General features: G+C 41.3%; 2 protein-coding genes across 2 annotated transcripts; both read right to left on the reverse strand.

Annotated features, from left to right (window-relative positions):
• Positions 1–4,903: 4,903 nt before the first annotated feature.
• Positions 4,904–10,410, reverse strand: LOC118401408 (UV excision repair protein RAD23 homolog B-like). Its single transcript, XM_035798890.2, has 10 exons — positions 10,081–10,410; positions 8,531–8,612; positions 8,082–8,161; positions 7,429–7,793; positions 7,265–7,311; positions 7,036–7,163; positions 6,604–6,727; positions 6,230–6,447; positions 5,871–6,017; positions 4,904–5,746 (listed from the first exon to the last, which is right to left on the reverse strand). The coding sequence occupies exons 1-10, from the start codon at positions 10,147–10,149 to the stop codon at positions 5,633–5,635; spliced, it is 1,374 nt and encodes a 457-aa protein (XP_035654783.1). The 5' UTR covers positions 10,150–10,410; the 3' UTR covers positions 4,904–5,632.
• A 422-nt stretch (positions 10,411–10,832) lies between these two features.
• Positions 10,833–16,776, reverse strand: LOC118401409 (calreticulin-like). Its single transcript, XM_035798891.2, has 9 exons — positions 16,543–16,776; positions 15,878–15,979; positions 15,398–15,601; positions 15,009–15,103; positions 14,690–14,899; positions 14,045–14,158; positions 12,145–12,288; positions 11,968–12,060; positions 10,833–11,820 (listed from the first exon to the last, which is right to left on the reverse strand). Exons 1-9 carry the CDS (start codon positions 16,634–16,636, stop codon positions 11,620–11,622), a joined length of 1,257 nt encoding a protein of 418 aa, XP_035654784.1. The 5' UTR covers positions 16,637–16,776; the 3' UTR covers positions 10,833–11,619.
• Between the last annotated feature and the right edge of the window lie 388 nt (positions 16,777–17,164).

A 17,164-nucleotide genomic window follows, 5' to 3' on the forward strand; every position in this document is an offset into this window, starting at 1 on the left:
TTTCCTCCAGGCATGACGCTTGGCATTCAGGCCAAAGAGTTCAATCTTGGTTTCATCAGACAAGAGAAACTTATTTCACATGGTCTGAGAGTCCACATGGTCTGAGAGTCCTTAACTCCAAACAGGATGTCATGTGCCTTTTACTGAGGAGTGGCTTCTGTCTGGCCACTCTACCATAAAGGCTTGATTGGTGGAGTGCTGAAGAGATGGTTGTCCTTCTGGAAGGTTCTCCCATCTCAACAGAGGAACTCTGGAGCTCTGTCAGAGTGACGATTGGGTTCTTGGTCACCTCCCTGACCAAGGCCCTTCTCCCCCAATTGCTCAGTTTGGCAGGGAGGCTAGCTCTAGGAAGAGTCTTGGTGGTACCAAACTTCTTCCATTTAAAAATGATGGAGGCCACTGTGTTCTTGGGGACCTTCAATGCTGCAGAAATAGTTTGATATCCTTCCCCAGATCTGTGCCTCGACACAATCCTGTCTCAGAGCTCTACGGATAATTCCTTTGACTTCATGGCTTGGTTTTTGCTCTGACAAGCACTGTCAACTGACATGCACTGTCAATATGTCAAATTAATTGAATTTGATGGACTCCAATCAAGTTGTAGAAACATCTCAAAGATGATCAATGGACACAGGATACACCTGAGCTCAATTCCGAGTCTCATAGAAAAGGGTCTGGATAGTTATGTAAATAAGGTATAAAAATAAAAAAAATCTGTTTTCACTTTGTCGTTATAGGATATTGTGTGCAAATTAATGAGGAAATGTAATTTAAAATTAGAATAAGGCTGTAACTTAACAAAATGTGGAAAAAGGGAAGGGGTCTGAATACTTTCCAAATGCACTGTAAGTAAACTCAGCAACAATAAAAAAACATCCTCTAGCTGTCAACTGTGTTTATTTTCAGCAAACTTAACATGTGAAAATATTTGTATGAACATAACAAGATTCAACAACTGAGACATGAACTGAACAAGTTCCACAGACGTGATTAACATAAATGGAATAATTTGTCCCTGAAAATAAGGGGGGTCAAAATCAAAAGTAACAGTCTGGTGTGGCCACCAGCTGCCTTAAGTACTGCAGTGCATCTTCTCCTCGTGGACTGCACCAGATTAGCCAGTTCTTGCTGTGAGATGTTACCCCAATCATCCACCAAGGCACCTGCAAGTTCCCAGACATTTCTGGGGGGAATGACCGTAGCCCTCTCCCTCCGATCCAACAGGTCCCAGATGTGCTCAATGGGATTGAGAATCAGGCTCTTCGCTGACCATGACAGAACACTGACATTCCTGTCTTGCAGGAAATCATGCACAGAATGAGCAGTATGGCTGGTGGCATTGTCATACTGGAGGGTCATGTCAGGATGAGCCTGCAGGAAGAGTATCACATGAGTGAGGGGGATGTCTTCCATGTAACGCATCGCATTGAGATTGCCTGCAATGACAACAAGCTCAGTCCGATGATTCTGTGACACACCGCCCCAGGCCATGACGGACCCTCCACCTCCAAATCGATCCGTCTCCAGAGTACAGGCCTCGTTGTAACACTCATTCCTTTGACGATAAACGTGAATCTGACTGGTCAGTGAAGAACAATTTTTGCCAGTCCTGTCTGGTCCAGCGATGGTGGGTTTGTGCCTATAGGCGACGTTGTTGCCGGTGATGCCAGTGACATTCAATTTATTTCCCTGGCCACATCTGCAGTCCTCATGCCTCCTTGCAGCATGCCCAAGGCACGTTCATGTAGATGAGCAGGGACCCTGGTCACCTTTCTTTTGGTGTTTTTCAGAGTCAGTAGAAAGGCCTTTTTAGTGTCCTAAGTTTTCATAACTGTGACCTTAATTGCCTACCATCTGTAAGCTGTTAGTGTCTTAATGACTTTTCCACAGGTGCATATTCATTAATTGTTTATGGTTCATTGAACAAGCATGGGAAACAGTGTTTAAACCCTTTACAATGAAGATCTGTGAAGTAATTATCTTTGAAAGACAGGGTCCTGAAAAAGGGACGTTTCTTTCTTTTTTTTTGCTGAGTTTATTTTTTAAATCAAATACTTTTAGACTTTTACTCAAGTAATATATTACTGGGTGACTTTCACTTTTAGTTTAGTCATTTTCTATTAAAGTATCTTTACTTTTACTCAAGAATGACATTTGGGTACTTTTTCCACCATTGGATTCAAGATGCATAGTCTTGTGTAATCATAACCAATGACACAATTTTAAAGCTTTGAAAACCTATTTATTGTACATAACGCTGAAACAATAACCTTAAAAAAACATTCAGCAAACCTTCAAGTGGGGCATTTAAGGCTAAATCCCTATGCTTTATTGTAGTTTAAAATAAGAAAAAACTCAAAGTTAAACAACAAAACAAGATGATAAAAATCAATATCATCACTCCTGTGGTTCCACAGCATGCCATAGCTCAGCTTAAGCCTCTGTTATAAAACTCATGCAATCAACCAATCGCTCAGAGCAGAACAGTCTTCACAATAAAGTGTCTTATTTTGCAAAAGCTGAAATCAACTCCATGTACATTATGATACAGAAAGTCAGCTGGGTCAATCTTTCTCGTCTACACACAAGAGAAAAGAAAAAGCAGAGGCCTGTGTTGCGTGTTGTTCACACAAAACTGGGTGGTTTCTAGCACTTCCAGAACTTCACTGCACTTTTAACACCCATTATAGGATGGCTGTTTGATTATGATAGTCAATATAAATCCTATGGCACTCATCTATGAATAATTAAAAGACACATTTTGACTAACCATGGACCTATAAAAAAATCTGTACACAATTTTGCACAAACAAACAATTAATCTTCAAAAAAATGAGACTAACCTCAATGCATGGTAGAGTGGATAAAAAAAACATACAGCATGATTTATTTTGACATGATACATTAAGGATCAGGGGCAATCAAAACACACAAGACAGTGTTCAGGGAGAACAGAATCAGGTGTGCATAGCATGCTTATGAAATAATAACAAAGGGACATGGCTCAAATGGCATTCAGCTCAAACTAAAAATCAAATCAAAATATAGATGAAAACTCTCTTGGTAAATAGTGTGGTCTACAGCTTATAATTAGAACTAGCTTTCAAGTGTTGAGCAAGTATTTGTAAAAAACAACTATGTTGCTCAAACTTCATTTAGTGCAGTCATATGGTACCTTACAGTGAAACTACACTGGGACACATCTGGAACCAAATCCAGGATTACTCATCATGTCTCATCCTACAGTGAAACTATACTGGGACACATCTGGAACCACTGCTGCTACTCTCTGTTTACCATATATGCATAGTCACTTTAACTATACATTCATGTACATACTACCTCAATTAGCTCGACTAACCGGTGCCCCCGCACATTGGATACCGGGACTATCTGCATTGTGTCCCGCCACCCGCCAACTCCTCTTTTTCGCTACTGCTACTCTCTGTTCATCATACTTGCATAGTCACTTTAACCATACCTACATGTACGTACTACCTCAATTCATCTGACTAACCGGTGCCTGTATATAGCCTCACTGCTGTTATAGCCTCACTACTGTTATTATTCACTGTCTTTCATTGTTGTTTTGTATTTCCTTACTTATCTATTGTTAACCTTATTCCTATTTTCTACACTGTTGGTTAGGGCCTGTAACTAAGCATTTCACTCTAAGGTTGACAAATAAACTTTGAATTTATTTGATCTGAAATCCAGGATTACTCATCCTGTCTCATCTTACAGTGAATCTACACTGGGACACATCTGGAACCAAATCCAGGATTTCTCATTATGTCTCATCTTACAGTGTTATCACATTTCAATATGATGACACTTATCAATAACATAACTTCCTTATCTTTTACACAAATGATTTTACATAAACAATAGAAACATGAATTCTGTAAAAGTAAAATAAAGTGCCAAAGTAACTTTCCAACATTGATATGACATTTAATTTACAAAATATCTGAGTTACCTTTATATGAAAAAACAAACAATAAACAAGTTCCATGGCCATTTTGCTGGTTTTGTCACTTTATCACGGGAAACTAAAGTATATTCTCCCAAGAGATGAGGCCGACATAGCAAACACAAATCAAAGTATGTTTGGGGTTTCCTTTAAGAGAGGTTGAAAAGCAATATATGGTGAGGCAAACTGTAACTCTATGGATGGAACCGGCACAAGCAGCAGTGATAACAGCAGTAATAGCAGCAGTAATAGCAGCAGGGCTAGCAGCAGTGATAGCAGCAGTAATAGAAGCAGTAATAGCAGCAGTGATTGCAGCAGTAATAGCAGCAGTGATTGCAGCAGTAATAGCAGCAGTGATTGCAGCAGTAATAGCAGCAGTGATAGCAGCAGTGATAGCAGTAGTAATAGCAGCAGTGATAGCAGCAGTGATAGCAGCAGTAATAGCAGCAGTAATAGATAGCAGCAGTAATAGCAGCAGTAATAGCAGCAGTGATAGCAGCAGTGATTGCAGCAGTAATAGCAGCAGTGATAGCAGCAGTGATAGCAGTAGTAATAGCAGCAGTAATAGCAGCAGTGATAGCAGTAGTGATAGCAGCAGTAATAGCAGCAGTAGTGATAGCAGCAGTAATGATAGCAGTGATAGTAGTAATAGCAGCAGCAGTGATAGCAGTAGTAATAGCAGCAGTAGCAGCAGTGATAGCAGCAGTTATAGCAGTAGTGATAGCAGCAGTGATAGCAGCAGTGATAGCAGTAGTAATAGCAGCAGTAATAGCAGCAGTGATAGCAGCAGTGATAGCAGCAGTAATAGCAGCAGTGATAGCAGTAGTAATAGCAGCAGTGATAGCAGCAGTGATAGCAGTAGTAATAGCAGCAGTGATAGCAGCAGTGATAGCAGTAGTGATAGCAGTAGTAAGCAGTAGTGATAGCAGTGATAGCAGCAGTAATAGCAGCAGTGATAGCAGTAGTAATAGCAGCAGTGATAGCAGCAGTAATAGCAGCAGTAATAGCAGCAGTAATAGCAGTAGTAATACAGCAGTGATAGCAGCAGTAATAGCAGTAGTAATACAGTAGTGATAGCAGCAGTTATAGCAGCAGTGATAGCAGTAGTGATAGCAGTCATAGCAGCAGTAATAGCAGCTGTAATAGCAGCAGTAATAGCAGCTGTAATAGCAGCAGTTATAGCAGCAGTGATAGCAGTAGTGAGCAGCAGTCATAGCAGCAGTAATAGCAGCTGTAATAGCAGCAGTAATAGCAGCAGTGATAGCAGTAGTAATAGCAGCAGTGATAGCAGTAGTAATAGCAGCAGTAATAGCAGCAATGGTCGCAGTGATAGCAGCAGTAATAGCAGCAGTGATAGCAGTAGTAATAGCAGCAATGGTCGCAGTGATAGCAGCAGTAATAGCAGCAGTGATAGCAGCAGTAATAGCAGCAGTGATAGCAGCAGTAATAGCAGCAGTGAGCAAGAGAGACCACTGAGAGCTAACATACTCAGAGAGAATGGAGAAGGCATAGCTTACAGTAACTAAACATCACGTCTTTGTCCAATGACAAGTCACTTTTGGTAACCTTTTCCACTCCTTCCTTCCAAATCACATTTTGTAGCACTATCATTCGTTCTCTAGCCCTCCATTCTTCCCCTTCATGCTGACGCATGCACATTCACTCGTCATCAAATGTTTGTTGGAGCAGGAAATTAGCAGCTAAATTCTCGTTCTTCTCACATGCGAAATATGCTTGAATGACAAGTCCCTCTGGAAATCCCAAGGCTTTTAACTGTAATGAAAACACATAGGCAATTGTCAGCTCAGAAACACATAACCAATGACACAGCGAGCTTCGCATTGAGAAAGTGATATAAATGAGTTCAATCTCAATTATTAAACATAAATATTCATACCCTCTCGATGGCCTCCTTCTCTTGTGGGGTGACCTGGATGTAGTTAGTCTGTGGCGCCCCCTGGGACTGAACTCCCTCCTCTACCATCTCTCCTCCTTGGGGCTCGTTCAGCATCTGCACAAACCGCTCCTGGTGCTGGGTAATTTGCTACAAAGAAAGAACATCATCATATAAACCCTTACGAATACAAATAATGATTTCCTTTTTAGTTGGTTAAGCCAAAACAGAATCTAAAGGGCAGAATATTTACAACCTCCCATAAAACCAGATTGGGTCTGGAAAGCCAAGCCGATGAGCATGGCTACGTGGATGGAGAGAGACTGCATGCAGTCACTGGGATGTCCAGTCTCCCCACTGACCTGCAGCAGCTGGGGGTTGTCTCTGCCTAGCTGCTGGAGCAGGGCAGGAAGGAGAGCTGGGTTCTGCTGGATGACCTGTCTCATCTGCTGGAACTGTGGCTGGTTCCTCAAAAACTCCAGTGGGTTCTCATCCCCAGTACTTCCACCAGTACCACCAGTAAGCCCACCAGTCAGCCCACCAGGTGAGAGGGGCTGCTGGGTTGAAGACACTGCGCCTGCTGCAAAACAAGAATTAATGGACAGAGAGTTCAAAGACCTCTATGAAACACAGTACTGAGCTGACAATGTGCGTCCAGAGAAATTATTGGTTGGTATGAGAGACACATGGGCCTGGTAAAAGATCAAGTGTAGAGTGGACGGGTGGGTGGTCTCACTCGTGGCTGCTGGTGGGGGCTGGGCTCTATCTGTGGCTGGAGCAGGGGCAGTGGGGTTGAGGTTGGCCAGAGCTGTGTGTAGGAACGCCTCCGGTGGCAGAAGGTCAGCCTCGGCTGGAATCCCCTGGATGAAGTAGAGATAAGAATTTATGATGCCTCGGGACAATTAAATAATAATAATGAAGTGCATTTATATTGCTCTCTCCTAAGTTCTCAAACCGCTTTGCATTGTAAGGGAGACAGATGGATAAACACACAATGAACTGTATACAGCTTTGAGACTGAAAATAATGTTTTATTCTGTGTGCATACAGAATATGCACACTGTCAATTTGTGGAAAAGAGTGTGGTGGAGCATAGGAATTAGCTCCACTGCTCCCAGGTCATAATACACTCATCTACCATTAAATCACTGATAGGATGGAAACTCACCATTAGCAGGTACTCCACGGCTCTGTCTGGGTTGTTGTAACTGGCTCGCAGCGCTGCAATAACCTGCTCCCTTTCATATCCCATAGACATGATTTCAGACACTAGATTCTCATATGCCTGTCCTGTCACTGTCTCATGAAGAGAGGGGGGAAAGATACAGGGTCATAAATCAATGGGAAGATGAAGCATGATATTTTGATGTAAAAGATTCGATTAGTCTCTTGATTACCCAGTATTGACGCTGCTTCTTCCAGGAGACTTAAGTCATCAACAAGGCTGTGAGAGAATGTTTTGTTGTTGATCAAAACAGACACATTTATGAACTAAAAACATGTTTGCCATACACATCTTTAAACAATCTAAGATATAAAATATTTTATCAGAAGTCAATACCTGGAGGAGGAGAGGGCTGGTGGTGTAGCAAAGGGCTGTTCAGGGTGCTCCCCCTCAGGCTTGACCTCTGAGTGGGAGGATGCTGCTGCAGCTGGGGCTGCACTCGTCCCCAGGGCTGCAGGGGGAATAGAAGCAGGGGCTGGTGCAGGGGGTGTGAAGAACTCCACTGCTTGTGTGAGGCTTGAGGCAGGGGCAGGTGTAGATGTAGGGGACAGGGTGGAGATCTCCATGGGGGCAGGGGATGAGGTAGGTCGGGCAATGTCAGAGAGGGACAGCCCAGAAACAGCAGGAGGTGCAGGGGCAGGAGCAGGGGTAGAGGCTGGGGCTGCCAGAGGAGAAATCTGTGGAGAAGCTGGAGGTTTGGGCTGTAGGGAGACAACAAACAAGACTGCCCAGAGATGACCACTGTGACTACAGACAACTACCTCATCTTTAGACATCAATGAATAATATATTTCTACAAATACAAATTACTAACTCCTGCTTCCACTGTCATTAATGCTGTAATGACAGTATTATAAGCACATAAATGATCTTGTACGTCCTTTGTCAAAGTTTACTATCAATTAATCAATAAAATGAGGAACTCGTATAATATCCTCACATATGAATGGCTACCAAAAACATCCATTAAAACAGTGTTGAAATCTTACCTTTGTAACCATGACCACCAGAAAGTTGTTCTCATCAATTCTGTAGTGTTTTAGAGGTATGTCATCATTCAAGATTTTGCCTACCAAAACACAACAAGAAGAACCTGCTCAATAACAATGAACAAAAATATAAAATGCATAATAATATATAATAATAATATATAATCTGCGGTTGAAATGCTTCTTGAAATGCCACACCTGTCAGATGGATGGATTATCTTGGCAAAGGAGAAATGCTCACTAACAGGGATGTAAACACATTTGAGAGCAACACTATTTTCGTGCATATGGACATTTTGTGGGATCTTTTATTTAGGCTCATGAAATATAGGACCAACACTTTATATGTTGCGTTTATATTTTTGTTCAGTCTAGATCTATAGGCTACAACATTCCTGATGTGTCCGATAGATATTCAAGATGCAGTTAGTGATTAACTGCTGTTTTACCTGCGTAGATTAACTTTTGTCCTGTGGCTGGATAGCCATCCTTCCCTTTTTCAGTCTCAATCTTCTCCTTCAGGGCTTTTACCTGCCAATAACATAACATAATGACAAGCTGTTAAATAGGACTAGAGATAGAACACATTTAGTTTGATCTCTACGGGCAGGGTATTCTTCTGATTAGTTCTCTGAGGAGAGCACCTCTCCTGGACCTCCTGAACCTAATGAGGTGACACATTATACTGTATGTCTCAGCTCCGTCATAAAGCAGAATCTTTGAGGATTATGGGATTGGAAGTGGAAAGCTGTGAGCCTGTGATTCACATTCTGCCATTACTTCACCCTGTTGTGAGTGCTTCAAGGCAGTACACAGATATTTTTTATAGATAGATGCATTTCAATGGCTCTACATTCTCTTATGTGATACACCATACATGTATTTTTAAAGTTGACACACTATACACAAGTTAATGATACAGTAATACATGTTCCAGTTTTAAAACTGAGCTGTAGAGTTGCTCACCAGACAGTGTTATTACCAGCAATGTAATATATCTCTCAGTCAATTAGCAATACAGGCCTAGGGAAATAATTTGTAAAGCAGATGCCATAGCTTGTACACAGTCGTACTACTATTTACATTTCTCTTAAGGTTGAGTGTTACTCAATCTTGGTCCTGTGGAACCTCAGGGGATGCAGGCTTTTGTTCCATCCCAGTGCTACTGCTAATTACTAACACACCTGATTCAACAAATCAGGGTCTTGCTAATCAGATGTTTGTATCTAAACCATTTTCCCAGGTGAGTTGACTGAGAAAGCATTCTCATTGACAGCAGTACTATAGTAGAAAGCTGCTCTAAAGGTAGAACCCTAAAGGTCACTGCTATGTAAGGGGCTATGGTAGTTGCATTCTAAAGGGGAAACGTCACCTGTGAATTAAGCCAAGTATAGAGCAGATAAATATGCAAAGACGATGTGTTGACATTGGAAAGGTATTGAAAACAGCAAACAATCATCATTTTGTGTAATATTGTGTAAGAAACCATTTAAAAATACATTTTAATAATCAAGAGCCCCCCAATGTATAGTTTACGTTATTTTAATAAAGACAATTGTTGTAGAATATCTCAAATGCATTAAATAATGTATATTGTTATTAACCTTATCTTTGTATTGTTAATTGTACAGCCTCTCAAACTGTTTTTTCAATGGTACAGTGTATTAACAAATATAGCATAACAAATGTACATAACGCCCCCCTCCACCCGATTCCTATAGTCCAAAAAGGGGGTATACGAGATCCGCTCTATGGTATCGAGACCTGGGCTTGTCAAATCTTGCGTCATCATTCATGAGAATACAGCCAGGCAATCTCAGGCGCCACGAATATCGCCATTTGACAACAACACCTGTTACAATGTGACATGAGGAATGACAACATATAAAATAGCATCCCCTCTCCAGATTAAATTGCATTGTCCAAGGCCCTGATTACTCGCAGCCCCTCGGCCTCAAGCATTTTTACTGGAGTCACTAACTTAACTTCCACTACTTACCGTTAGTTCTGGATCTATTTCTATTTTAAACGTTTGCTGCTGAAGAGTCTTCAACGTTATCGACAGCATCTTCAAGACGATTCCCGATAAATGCCAGACGCTAAAGGGCTCTACACCAGTTTCTGTAGGCTACTGTTGCCACAGTAGGACCTAGTTGTGTGACTCAGCTATCACTGTATTGGTTGTGTTGTAGTCAGACGCCATCTACTTGCTGCCTGAGACAAGACATACTGCTGGGGCTACGGCTATACCACGTGAATCTAAATGATTGTGCATATGATTTACCCAATATCAAATGCTGTTCTAGTCTCACCTCATACAACAAAATTACTTTGTAAATTATTTAGTGGGTTTTCAACAAGCATTTAAAACATGACTGACGGAGACATTAATTTACAAAATGATCAGTTACGGAATTGTACAATTATTAGAAAGCAAACCATTTCAGCGGTTTCTTTTTACTGAAAATGTTGTGTAGTGTTACTGACAAACGTGCATGTATTCCTGTATCTGGGTATGGATTGTTCCAGAACATGGTTTCGAGAAAAGGCCCACCGCCCTGTCCCGAGTGTCCTCAGAGAGGCAGAGACCTGCCATCGCCCTGTCCCGAGTGTCCTAAGAGGCAGTGACCTGAAATAAAACACACGGTCAAGAGTACCTCTCCTCATTGTGTCTACAACACCACATTAGAACGGTTACAACAAACCCATCCATATCACAAAAATCAGTATGAATCAAACCTTTCTGGAATGTAAGTCTCCTGAAAATACTTTTATTGAAATAAAAAGCTTAATTTATTCACTGAAATTTAAACAGTAATCTGTGAGGACAGTGACATGTTTAAGATTGTGAGTCACAGTTTAGATCCTTTAGTCTGAGTCATGTCTGCGGCTGCCATACAACTAAAGCAAGGTCTGAGACAGCAACATGTACAAAATAGATCATGGGAGAGTTATGAATGGTGGACAAACAGGATGATTGTAACGAGGGAATAAATTAAAAGGATGTTGATTATAATAATTTATAGTACTGCATACAACTGTATAAAAATAAATCAAACAAACTACAACTGATATGCACCCAATTTGTTTCCCAAAATAGACAGCATCAGATAAGATTGATGACAATAATGTGGGGAATAATCCTTTGCTTTGACACTGAAGGGATGAACTGATGGTAGCTGATGATAAAAGCAAGGAAGCCAGTGGCAGCACCACCTAGAGCAACTGTAGGACACATGGACAGGACAGACCACATTCTGAACAAAGGGGGAAATTATCCTAAATTAATCACTCACAGAAACATAAAGCTTAAACCCAGTTATTCAACCCTAAACACCCATTTAAAAAAAAAAGTGTTTTAAAAAAAATGGAACCTCTAAGGCAAACATTGCCTGCCCCTTGCCCAACCCTACACCTGAAAAATAGGTTGCCACAGGAAGGGCAAGTCCATAGGGTATTACTCAATGTGATGATGCACAGCAGTCAGCCATTGGAGAGAAGATAGGGCGGGACAGAAACATCTTCTGTTCAGTTTAATTTACAACTCGTCCTTGTCCTTCTTGGGAGTTTCCTCTTCCCCTTCTTCCGTTGGGCTGTCCTCTTCCTCCTCATTTGACTCATCCTCCTCATCATCATCATCTCCCTCATCGTCAGCAGTGTCCTTCTTGCTCTTTTCCTCCTCTTCTCTCGCTTTCCTCTCCTCCTCCTCCTGTGCATCTTTCATTTTCTTTTCTGGTTCCTATTTTACAAATAAGGAAAATGGGTCATTGAGAGAGCATTGTGGGTCAGTTGTGTTTTGGTCTAACATTTGAAGAGGAATAGCAAATTGAACTCATACTAACTTATGCCAAAATAGAAACGTATCATGAAAATAACAAAATCTTACCTTTGTAGTTCCCCAGGTTTCATTACCAAACTCCTCCGCCTCCTTTACATCATCACCAATCAGGAAGTTGTCAAAGATGGTGCCAGACTTCACCTACAGAAAGACAGACAAACAAATGTAACATCAAGCCCATAATTACCCTTCAGCTACACATTTCTCATTCATTGTCTAACATACCTGCCACAGGTCCAGACCCAGCACTCCAATGTTGTCAAACTTGTAGATGGAGGTGTCGGCTGTGTAATCAGGGTTATCAATCTCAGGATGCACCCAGGTACCTTTGTAGTCGGGGTTGTCAATCTGCTTTGGATTCCACTCTCCCTGAAAAGACAAGGCCAGATATTAGACTACCAGTGGTGACCAACTAGCTGTATAATGCAGCTCATGGAAGGATAACACTCTGTCATGACTGTCTTGATCAGGTCAGGTTACAGGAGACCACAACCCTACACATTATCTCTCAACCCCAACAGAGGAGGAGAGATCTAGGGGTCTGAAGACGTGGGGGTTTTATGGCCCCCACTCCCCTGGTAAATCTCAGGCCACAGACAAATTCCTTTGTCTTGTCACTATGAAGAACAAGCCTCAGAACATTAAACATTAAATAAAGGGACTTTGGAACAATGGTTTCCGTCTGCCACAATGGTGGTCATGACAATAGATGGACTATGAAAATGTATGTCATTTTTGTTCGGTTATTAAAGGTTAATAGATTATGTTATTACGAAAACATTGTGATGTGAAGGGTTTTCCTAGTATACGTTTGATGTTTATACATTGTATGGAAAATATTCAAATCAAAGAATGTTTTGGGGCAGATGAAATGTTAAGTTAGTTGTCTAAAATGGGATTTGAGAAAAATCTAGCCCTTGCTTCATTAACTTGGTACGCCCAGAGAACTGCCCTAGAGGCGGCTACGCCCACTTCTGACCCAAGGGTATAAAACCTGTGAGTATAGAATTTACAACAGGACTACGTGACCCCAGCTGCAGCAGAGTCTTAAAAAGTAAACAAACCCAGAATGCAACGCAAGTTTGAGGACAAAGAAATCCTTTTCTACCCAAGCTACGGATGAGTAGCTGTGTCTAAGCGGGTGAATTCAAGTCGAACCACCTAGCCTCCATCTCCCATCGAACCGTGGTATCTAAAGGGTTTTATTCCTATGCTGTGAGCTACAGAGCTGTCTGTCCTCAGAAGACTCCTTCCAGAGAAAGGCGTGGGGGAACAGACTCCTAAGCCAGAAAGGACACTCACACCGGGAGGACGCGCAGGAGAAGTGAGTCATCGAACTGTGGAACGGTCCACGCAGAGAATCCCTGGAGATCATCACCACGTAATTACATCATTATATTCTGACCCATAAGAGCGGCAGTTTGAGGCAAAGCTAGGGTTTGAATTGCATAGCTGACAAATTCACCCAAATGCATATTTCTCGTGTACTTCTTTCTGTTCCCTCTCTTTTGAAATTCCCATTGTGGGTAACACGCGCCATAGTGTGTTGGCCCGTTATACTAAGTTCTAATCAATAGCCTAAAATGGGTTTTGTGTATCTTTTATCATCATTTTAGCTTTTAGTAAATACATATTCCATTAAGATTGGTGTGGTACGATTTCATTAGTGGGACCCGGGTCCGTGCAGATTCATGCTATACAAAGTTCAGAACGAGACTGTCAAGAGGCAACTGGTTAATTAGCGGCTGTTGTAAAATCAACATTTTCTGATATTCTTCGAGTTAATTTGGGAAATAGAATCTCAATAAAACTTAGTTTTCCCATGGTGCCCCAGGTTAATGAGTTAATACTTGCTTGTTTCAGTTAATCATGTAATTAGAAACTTGTAATCATTCGATGAGCAACAGTCGTCAAATTAACTAATACAACGTCACAACAACTCTATAATAACTTGTATTAATAAACTATTTGTAAGTATTGTATATGCTATGAATGCATGAAGATTCTAGAGTATATTAACATAATAAGCTTAATCAGCATTTACATAAGCTGTTATAAATGCTTATAAATTAATAATTGAAGTTATTTAAGTGTTGTTAGCCACTGGTTAAAACTAAGTGTGTACCTGATACTCCGGGTTGGGGATCACAGGAGGCTCCCACTCTCCATCCATTTCCACATCCCAGTCATCAGGCTTCTTAGCATCAGGGTCAGGGATGTTCTCAGGCTTCTCCCAGCCCTAGTGAGAAAGTTCAAGATTAGTTGGCCAGTGACAGAACTTAAAGTGCTTTGGACAAAGAGAGAGAACTCCTGAAATGGTGTAACTAAACCAGGACCACAGAAAGCTCAAGCTCTTTGGCTTTAATAGTCAAATTACTGTTAATATCAGGAAGAAAGATCATACAACATTTTCTAAGCACAATGGGCCCATAATATGGTAGAATGAAATGTGATAGCCATCAAATTCTTAAAAATTGTTTTACCATTATGTAAGAGTAACTAGCCTTGGAGAAACTTTGGGATCTGTCCATTTTACAGTAGATTGATGGAACTGTGTTTCCTGACTAGATGCATTGGGCCGAATAGGGAAACAGCGCTGACTGGACACAAATGCAAAAAAAGGGCTGAGCCTCTTCAGCACATTGTCATTCCCAGTAACAGCTTATAAACTTCTTTTAACTTGGATTACGTTTCTCAATCGGGATTCTGATATTCCCTATATCAATGCTGGTTTACTTATGATCAAATGTCTTCAATCAAAGAGGCTCACCTCTGGCTTGGCGTCTGTAGGATCGTCAATTTTGGGCCTGTCGTCCCAGTCCTCTGGCTTCTTGGCCTCAGGGTCCTTGATGGTCTTTGCGGGCAGAATGTCCCAGTCCTCCTCCAAAGTGCCTGACTCCACCTTCTCATTGTTGATCTTCACCTCGTATGTCTGGTCCGGGTTCAGGATCAGAGTGTACAGGTGTGTCAGCTCGTCATCCTGAAGGGACAAAGTGGAGAACAGCAGGGGTCAGGTTAGAGGCAAAGAAAGGCCTGATGGGCAATATGCAGTAACAGAATTCCATGCTGAGGAATTTAAAATGTCTTACCTTGCATTTGATTTCTTTCTTGATGAGGTGGTTCTTGCCTTTATAGTTAAAGATGACGTGAACCTTCTTGGTGCTGTAGCCACAGATGTCTGGCCCTGTGGGATGGATGGGTAGAAAGCATTTAATATAATGATTGTTATATAAATAAAACACAGAATCTACCTTAAAATCCACACGTTTCTCAAAATGAACAAGGGTCACAAAATCAATTTTTATTGGTCGCGAAATGCTTGCTTGTGTTCCTAGCTCCAACAGTGTCGTAATATCTAACAATTCACACAAATCTAAAACTAAAAGAATGGAATTAACAAATATACACAGAGGAATTAATCTCTGACCAAAAATCATTCCTCAGTCAGAAAAACTAGTGGTGCTCCGCACCCACTCACCAAACATGATGTAGTACTGCGAGTCTCCGTGCATAGCTGCCTGGTCTAGGTCTGCTGGGAAGATTTTGACATATCCGCCACCACAGTCGATCTTCTGCTCGTGTTTGACAGTGAACTGGACCACCAGGGGCTTGCCCTCGTTGCTGAAGGGTTCAAAGCGGCTGGACATAGCATAGAAACGGGCATCCTGGCTGGTCTGGAGGCCTGTGGAACAGGTAAGAAGAGAATACATTAACATCAGTAGGTATAAGGTATAGGAGGATGTATAGTGAGTTTACAGTACTGTATGTCATGTGGATTACACTTTGATTAGTGTTGGCGAGAATACGCTTTACATGTGCATTTACAACAATCCACAATCTAAGGGAGCCATTTGCAACCATTTGGCATATGCAAACTCAGACTCAGTGAAGGAATTGGGCATAACTCCATATTGAAACATCTTGTGATCAAACTACTGTATATCCCTATTCAGCTCACCTTTATCGGCCTCAGCATCGCCATAAAATTTCCCAGCAGTCAGTTGCCACTCTCCATAGTCAGTCTTGTGCTTTGAGACAAGCCACCGGCTCTTCCATGCATCTGAAACCAACATTTACATTCTTATCAGTCAGGATCTAAGGGAAGTTACATGGCTGAGTAAGGATGGTAGGAAATCAATGAACAAATCAAAAGTGAAAGAATCAATAATGACAATAATGGATTTCACCTTGAAACTATGTCAAAAGTTATCTTGATACATACACAAATGGTGCGTCTTCTACACACAGTGTAAAAAGTCTGACCATAATGATATTTTATGTCAATTCACTTTCAAATAGATTTTATGCAACAACAACAAAAAATCCAATAAAACTCAAAAACTTCTTTGGCGCACAGGGTGTAATCTCATGTTCCACATTACAGAAAACTTGTATTTTAACAGAAACTACACAATGAAGGGTTCTCCAAGCAATAGCCTAGATACCAAAGTGATTGACTACCACATGCAGGAAGAACATTGAAAATGTAATTAAAGACCGTAAAGACCAAAACACTACGTTATGGGGTACGGTATATGGGCACTTGATTAGATCATCCCCAAAACATAATCTATCACATATAAACGTTTAAGCAACGATCAGTAAGACAAAAGTCGCATTTACCTCCATCCTGAAATTGTTCCTTGAAGTATACAGTAGCGTCGATGATGACAGCTACTGATGCAAAAACTGAAAATATTGCCACTGCGACCCTCATGCTTCCACCGTCCCGCTGTACAGGTTAACTGTGTCGTTTAGCTCCTTGAAACCCAGTAATAAACGCTCAAAGAATAAGGAAACAGGTTATATGATCATTTCTATCTCCGTATTCCTTCACAGATGGCCGCAGCTCATTGGATGTGATCCTGTCCAATGAAATGAGACCACGAGTTATTTTTCGGAAGTGCTCGGATTACACACAGAGAGGAAGAGTCAAAAAGAGAGGCTCAACTCGACGGAAAATCTGTCTCCCTCCATCCATCAGGTTACGTTTTTTCGACCACCAAGCAAGGAGTTTTTGTATGGAGGTCAATGAGCGAGTGTCGAATTTGGTCAACAAAAACGAATGATTTATTTGCTACGTGAAGTTTATTTGATCGAATAGAAGTGTTGTAATGTTTAGGTTGTCATGAGTGTAGTGATAAAGTAGGACACGTGACATTCCGGCATCTTGCGTTGTCTCGAGATGGCTATGCATATTTATTGTATGAGGCTAGTAGCATAGCATCTTTCCATCCAATACAGG

The sequence above is a fragment of the Oncorhynchus keta genome, chromosome 22, assembly GCF_023373465.1.
Source record: "Oncorhynchus keta strain PuntledgeMale-10-30-2019 chromosome 22, Oket_V2, whole genome shotgun sequence".
Classification (NCBI taxonomy): Eukaryota; Metazoa; Chordata; class Actinopteri; order Salmoniformes; family Salmonidae; genus Oncorhynchus; species Oncorhynchus keta.

Bases quoted from the DNA above. Each gene is read 5' to 3' on its own strand.
- LOC118401408 (XM_035798890.2), bottom strand. From the start codon at position 10,149: ATGCTGTCGATAACGTTGAAGACTCTTCAGCAGCAAACGTTTAAAATA. The intron at 8,613-10,080 runs GTAAGTAGTGGA...TGTTATTGGCAG, and splicing joins AAATAGATCCAGAACTAACG to GTAAAAGCCCTGAAGGAGAA. The intron at 6,018-6,229 runs GTCAGTGGGGAG...CTTTCTTTGTAG, and splicing joins ACAACCCCCAGCTGCTGCAG to CAAATTACCCAGCACCAGGA.
- LOC118401409 (XM_035798891.2), bottom strand. From the start codon at position 16,636: ATGAGGGTCGCAGTGGCAATATTTTCAGTTTTTGCATCAGTAGCTGTC. The intron at 15,980-16,542 runs GTAAATGCGACT...TGTTGGTTTCAG, and splicing joins GGAACAATTTCAGGATGGAG to ATGCATGGAAGAGCCGGTGG. The intron at 14,900-15,008 runs GTAAGACATTTT...TTGTCCCTTCAG, and splicing joins AGAAAGAAATCAAATGCAAG to GATGACGAGCTGACACACCT.